This window comes from Solea solea, chromosome 16, assembly GCF_958295425.1.
Source record: "Solea solea chromosome 16, fSolSol10.1, whole genome shotgun sequence".
Classification (NCBI taxonomy): domain Eukaryota; kingdom Metazoa; phylum Chordata; class Actinopteri; order Pleuronectiformes; family Soleidae; genus Solea; species Solea solea.
In genome coordinates this window covers 20,997,211-21,004,033 of record NC_081149.1, presented here as the reverse complement: position 1 = coordinate 21,004,033, position 6,823 = coordinate 20,997,211, and the positions used below count along the sequence as shown (strand labels likewise).

At 39.3% G+C, this 6,823-nt stretch overlaps 1 protein-coding gene across 1 annotated transcript; it reads left to right on the top strand.

Annotated features, from left to right (window-relative positions):
- Positions 1-2,272: 2,272 nt before the first annotated feature.
- On the top strand, positions 2,273-6,819 carry kdelr3 (KDEL endoplasmic reticulum protein retention receptor 3). Its single transcript, XM_058653456.1, has 5 exons — positions 2,273-2,656; positions 3,620-3,720; positions 4,070-4,228; positions 5,015-5,267; positions 5,655-6,819. Exons 1-5 carry the CDS (start codon positions 2,566-2,568, stop codon positions 5,696-5,698), a joined length of 648 nt encoding a protein of 215 aa, XP_058509439.1. The 5' UTR covers positions 2,273-2,565; the 3' UTR covers positions 5,699-6,819.
- The last annotated feature ends 4 nt before the right edge of the window (positions 6,820-6,823 follow it).

Here is a 6,823-nt window from a genome sequence, read left to right as displayed (position 1 = left end):
CAGAGAACGTAAAGGAAGGCCGAAAGGTCAGCAGTCCATCACAGGGTCACACATATGGACAAATACCTATACTCAATTCAGGGTGTCCAATTTACCTAATCCCTAAATCTGCATGTTTTTGGACTGTGGGAGGAAACTAGAGAAAACCCACGCTTTATGATGTGCAGCAGTGAACCCTGCAGTCTATATCCTCTCTTCACTCTTGCAGACAAACATATTGGTTTCTGTTCATTTATAAAGCCCTTATTGGTAAAACTCCATCTTGTCTTCGCTCATTACTTACACTAACTTCAGTTTTCTGCTGCATATGACTGGAATCATCCGCAACAGACACTAAAACTCGGTTCATTCATTCACACAGTTACAATTTAACCTTTTTCTCTTCACACGTGTGACTGCTGTGAATGGTTTAATATTGCTTTGTTGCCGGGTCGTCATTGTAAATGAGAATTGGTTCTCAATTGACTTGCCTGGTCAATTAAAGGTCACTAAATAACAAATTAAGAATAAACTTTCCTGAACCACACCTGCTCATACAGATTGGATAAAGTTCTCCATTTATTTGTCAGTGCAGCTGCACCAGATTTGTAATTTACATGTAACACCTTGTCTTTGAACATAACATTTGTAAATTCCTTATTTTAATGTCATCGCCACAAAGTTGCTATTCAAACCACCCCTGAGTGTTTGTCTTGCGAGTCATTCGAGTGACATGTAATGGTTAATTTCGAAAAAGCTCCATAGATATCGATGTGAATTACGAACTGAGTATAAAACTGTTTCTATGGAAACCACTCTAACCCACATCACCCTTTTTGCCCCCTCATCGCTCCTTCTCTTTCTCTCTACCTCTGCCTCCTAAATTACAAAGCAGGATGGTTTCCTTTTTAAAATATCTTGCACCCGAAAAGGGATGTGGGTGTTACATCTGCCCACATGACAATGCCAAAACTTTCTCTTTCTCTTTGCTGATGCAATAGATTATTAATAATAATGCCTTAATACGGTGTGTGGTGTCATTAGGTATCGCTCTTGCTGTCTGATCTCACTGATAAGTAATATGAATGCTTGTTTGATTTATAGTTTGCAAATACAGCAGCAGAAGACCACACTGGGTGCCACACCTGACACTTTATTAGGTGTTCTGTGAACCTAATATGGTGAGATTTAACTTCAACAACCTAGCGACTGATAAAGGGACCAGGCTCTGCACTTCACACTTCAAGGGTGTATGAAGAAGCTGGTGCACTCCACTGGTGTGTGGGGCCCCCTCATTTCTCTGCACCACTGCAGATGCTGGGGGTGTAGGATGAAGGCATTTCCTCTGTAATGTCAGGTGTTCCTGGGCTGATTTTATTGCATCGAACAAGGGAGAAGGAGGTAGGGAGAGCTGGACGCATGCAATGTCAGAATTTGGCTTCAGTTTGTAGGTTATTGTAGGATGGAGGAGGGATGTAGAGGAGGTGACGGCGGGACTTCATGGGACATCTAGTGATGAGAAATGGAGGGTGAGTGTGTGGTTTGAAGTATTTGATGCTGATTCACAAAGCAATAGGTAGGTGGCGGGGGAATGTTGCTTAGCAGCAAATACATATAGGACGGAGAGAATTTTAAAAACCCCAAAAAGCATGAATGCAATGATGATGCAAATAAAAGTCACATTATGTGTTTGCAAAGTGATACACACTAAGATTTATTTCACTGTCATTAATTCAAATATTAGGTTCTCAAAAAAATGATGTACTTCAACAAAGCTTTTGCATTCATTGTAAAGACTAATTTCAGTCTCTTTTAGGACAAAAATTTTTTAAAAAGTCCATCAAGCAGCTTCTTCAGTGTCAACAGTGAAAAGGAAAATTAATGGCCTCATTATATTACACACATTTCCACAAGTGTCAAGCTTCCTACTTCTTCTTCTTCTTGCCCTTTAATATCATCCTTATTCTTATCTCGTTCCTTAAATACATTTGGATCACGTGGTAAGTCTGTATTTGTTAAATAATAAGTAAGGTAGATAGATAGATAGATAGATAGATAGTCTGCCGTCTATCACCACCTGCTGTTTCATTGGGGTACTGCCCTATAACTAAAGTAAAAATCAAGTTAGCCATATAAAGGCAGCAACAGCGATGTTGATGTTAGACATCAGGTAAATAAATGTCATAGAGAAACATTCATTTTACGGGATATATGTTCGGAGCGCGTATTGGCTTATTGGGGTTTTCATTTGAAAAACCAGGACCGGAAATGCGCGTATTTGTAGGTTCCGGGTTAGCTTGACGCTGGTTCCTGGTGCGTATGAGCTGTCAGCCACGTCACCGCCACTGACCAACTTTACTCTCAGACCTCTGCTCTCTGTGAGACGTCACAACTCGTCTGCTCGTCGTCTCTGTGGTAGAAGACTGAAGTTGTGGTTTTTGTTTCTTGTTTTTTTGAGCTATTGTGCTCGGAAACAGAGTTTTTGTTTGTGTCTGTGAGTCTCGACACCAGTCTGTTGGGGACGCGTAGAAGGCCTGTAAAGGTGTTGTTTTCCAGTCTTTGTTGTTGAAACACGACATAAACAACATGAACATCTTTCGTCTGGCGGGCGACGTGTCACATCTGGTGGCTATCATCATCCTGTTGGTGAAGATATGGAGGTCCAGGTCGTGTGCAGGTAAGAAGGCTGTCACTCACTCACTCACTCACACACACACACACACACACACACACACTGCTGCCAGTGTTACTGATGAGACTGCAGGGCCTCTCCAATCCATACTTGTGCACGAGTACAGTGCAGATATTGCAGCACCTCAGTGTTCACTCACACATGTTGTCAGTTGTGTTTGCATTATTCTAAGTAGTTCTGCAGGAACATGAGCGACGTGGCAATGTTGTCCAATTTATCTGCTGCCTGCTCCACCTACTCTACACCAAACCACAGCAACTCACTGCATTCATTAAAATGAATTATTTGTAGTGTTGTAATGTAACACAGTTCAAATACGTTGTTAAAGTACAAAATTCACTTCGAGCTACTTTTACATTTACTCCACTACATTTCCTCTAACTCTCTTTGTTACTCGTCACTATCAGATAAAACCAGAAGAAGAAGAGTTGGTAATGGTCTGTATTTATATAGTTTTTCTAGTCTTGATGAGCTGCTTTACACTACAGTTTACCCATTCACACACTTCAACGTGGGGTTAACTGTCTTGCTCAAGGACACATATAGACTAGATGGGCCGGGAATTAAACTCACAATCTTCCAGTTGAAAGACAACTCGCCTTACCACTGAGCTACAATGGCTCAATCCTAACTCCTCACTTTTTAAAAATACTTTTATTTCTAAAACTTAAGTACATTTTATATCAGGAAATTACTTTTGATACATAAATACAGTCATATCAATGTCGTATACTTTAAGACTTAAGTAATATTATAAAACTACCAGAGTAGAAGTATCTGGTAAGATACTTGTACTTTTACTCAAGTATCCCTTTTAGGTACATTATACAAGACTGATTATTGTGTGTGTGAGCAGGTAAGTGCGTGCACATGACCATTGATCTGCTGGAGGTCATCTGCCTCAGGCAATGATAAATCTTATTGTACTTATGTATGTTATTTCTTTAGGAATCTCGGGGAAATCTCAGGTGCTGTTTGCACTTGTTTTCACCACCAGGTACCTTGATTTATTTACGGTCTTCATCTCTCCCTACAACACGATCATGAAGGTAAGTGCAGAAGATATCTCTCTTACTACAACACACTCTCTCTCTCTCTCTTTCTTGATCAGCTATCTTAATGAGGACTCTCAGAACTCCAACCTCTTAACCTACCCCCGACATAAACCTAATTTTACCTCAATCCTAAAATCAGGTCTTAACCCTAAAATGTCCTAATGCTTCCTACAGTTTATAGGTTTCTTGGAGGCTAAAGTTAGTTTACACTTCTCAAATGCTGCCTGTTGCACTAGGTCATACAAGTCAGTCCAGATTTACACACATACACTATATGAAGTATCCATGTTTTCATGGACCTTTGAGGATAATAAAGGAATGGATTTTTTGGCACTGTTTTCAGGTGGTGTTCCTGGCTATGTCTTATGCCACTGTGTACCTGATCTACATGCGCTTCAGGAACACATTCGATTCAGACAATGACACGTTCCGAGTAGAATTCCTGTTGGTGCCGGTTATCGGACTCTCCTTCCTGGAGAACTACGCTTTCACTCCACTGGAGGTATGTGTGTGTGTATATATATACATATATATATATATTACATTACATTACATGTCATTTAGCAGACGCTTTTATCCAAAGCGACTTACAATGGAATTGAGTACAATCAGGCCAGGGGTGGAGTCGAACTTGCGACCATGATGGCTTCCGTACACAGGGTACCAGTCTTAACCACTGAGCCACTCCACCCCCTATATGATATGATATATATATATATATATATATATATCTATATATATATAGCATTTTCATTGATATACAATGATACTAGAGCTGCAACTAACGATTATTTTCATAATCGATTAATCGGTTGATTTTTTTCTCGATTCATCGATGAATCGTTTGGTCCATAAAATATCAGAAAACCTTAAAAATTGTTGATCGATGTTCGTCAAACCTGTAAATGATGATGTTCTCGAAGGTCTTGTTTTGTCCACAAACCAAAATGATTCACTTTTAATGATTTCTTTGTTATCTAGAGCAAAGAAAATATGCACATTTAAGAAGCTTAAACAATCGGAAATCTTGTTTTAATCGTGAAAAAAGCTTTCGATTATCAAAATAGTTGTCGATGAATTAAGTAATCGAGTAATAATCGATTAATTGTTTCAGCTCTAAATGATATGAGAAATGGGTCATGACCCCAACAGTTATAACAGCTCATTTTTGGTCTCATTAGTTGAAGTTTTATTTATGTTACACATGTATTAGCCTTTTGTTCAAATTCATCTTAACATCTTTGTTGAAGGATTGTTTTAAGTAAAACTCTTGTGCCTCCTCCTGTAGATCCTCTGGACCTTCTCCATCTTCCTGGAGGCAGTGGCCATAATGCCCCAGCTCTTCATGATCACCAAAACCGGTGAGGCAGAGTCCATCACCACCCACTACCTGTTCTTCCTTGGCCTCTATCGAGCCCTCTACATAGCCAACTGGGTGTGGCGTTACAACACAGAGGGCTTCTTTGACCAAATTGCAGTGGTGTCTGGTGTCGTGCAGACCATTTTCTACTGTGATTTCTTCTACCTTTATGTTACAAGGGGTGAGTAAAGATGTTTGGTACAAAAACAACATATTGTGGATGTCTGTGGCTGTGGTCACTTTAAATCTAGATGCCAGAAGTATAATTGTTATTATGTTTGTATTCCTACTAATCAAAAGATGCCTACTATATTTTACCAAACTAGCCCAAACTTCTTATTAAATTTTCCATTTTCTAATAATGTAATGCAAAGGGTGAAGTAAGGCAAACTTTAGTAGACAATGCCCCGCAAATGTACTAATCAGACAACTCTGTGTGTACGTGGGGTTACATGAATAGAGGCCGGAGTAGGAAAAAGTGTAAATGTGGTTTCGGTTTTGGATTCAGAATTCTTCTCTAATTAATTTTCTCTCACTTGCTTTGTCTTCCCTCTTTGCCTGTTTGTAGTGCTTCAAGGGAGAGGGAAGATGTCCCTGCCAATACCCATTTAAAAGAGAAGTCCTCGTTGTACAGCCATTCAATTGTGCCTGCAACAGCATCTGAACACAGACCTTGCTGTCCAATTGTGTTTAGCAGTGGGATTGAAGGTCTGACTTTGCCCTCCAGACCAAAGAAATGCAAGTCTAAATTGAATTTCTGTCTGACTGGTAGTTTGTGTGAATGTTTTTGTAAGTGTGTGTATGTGCACTGTATGTGGAGTATCTTTGTTTTTTATACATGTATATAGGATGCTAATGTGACACTTGATGTGCACATGGATGTAAAATCAGGCACGGGAGTAACACTAAGGAAACTGTGTATTTGTCCGTATTTTCCCCTTTGAGGTGCAAAGTGATGATTTGAATTCATGAAAAAAGTGCCTGACATTTTTTCCTTTGCTCAGTCACGTGTGTAATTTTAGATTCCATGAAGTGTGTAGAAGTGCCCAGACACTATAGTCACCACCACATTTGACAAACTGTATTTTCCTGATGATTTACAATAATAAGAAATACTGTATTTTGTTTGTAAATGTGTTCTCTGTAATCGTCCACAAAGGATCTTCTTTTTATTTGGTTTGCAGTGAGACACTCCCTTGAATACCTTTCTAAATGTGCAATCTTTTCTATGTTTACTTTTCCTCATTTCCAAGTAGGTTAACTTCTGGTATTTCCAATATAGTTTTTTGTAGTGAAATGTTTTGTCATCGGAGGGCAAAGAAAGGGTTTGCACTTTTTCTCAAGCAATAGATAGAGCCAAAGCTGCTGAAAGGCTCCTGTAAAATAGCATTACAACATCCTGAATTTCTTTAAAAGCTTTGATTGATGAAAAAGGCTTTCAGAAAATGTTACTGACAGGGAGGTGAGTGGTAAGTCATTTCTATGTCATTACTTAAATTATAACGTGTCTTCACTCAGTTCAAAGGTGTGGTTTTGCTTTTTGTTAGCAGTCCACATGGTGAGACATATACCAGGATGTTTGCCTTCCTCTCCACTCCCCAAACACATACACAAATGAAAATGCTTATGAACTGATCAGTGTCAGAGAATCATAGCGTTACATACACGGTGTTGAGTGAGTTTTCCTTTCCCACGCAATTGCCTGTTTGCATAATAAAGTGCAGTCAAGTTTCCATC

Excerpts from the sequence above, each read along its gene's own strand:
- kdelr3 (XM_058653456.1), top strand. The coding sequence starts at position 2,566 with ATGAACATCTTTCGTCTGGCGGGCGACGTGTCACATCTGGTGGCTATC. Across the intron at positions 4,229-5,014 it reads ACGCTTTCACTCCACTGGAG|ATCCTCTGGACCTTCTCCAT; the intron begins GTATGTGTGTGT and ends CTCCTCCTGTAG. Across the intron at positions 5,268-5,654 it reads CTACCTTTATGTTACAAGGG|TGCTTCAAGGGAGAGGGAAG; the intron begins GTGAGTAAAGAT and ends GCCTGTTTGTAG.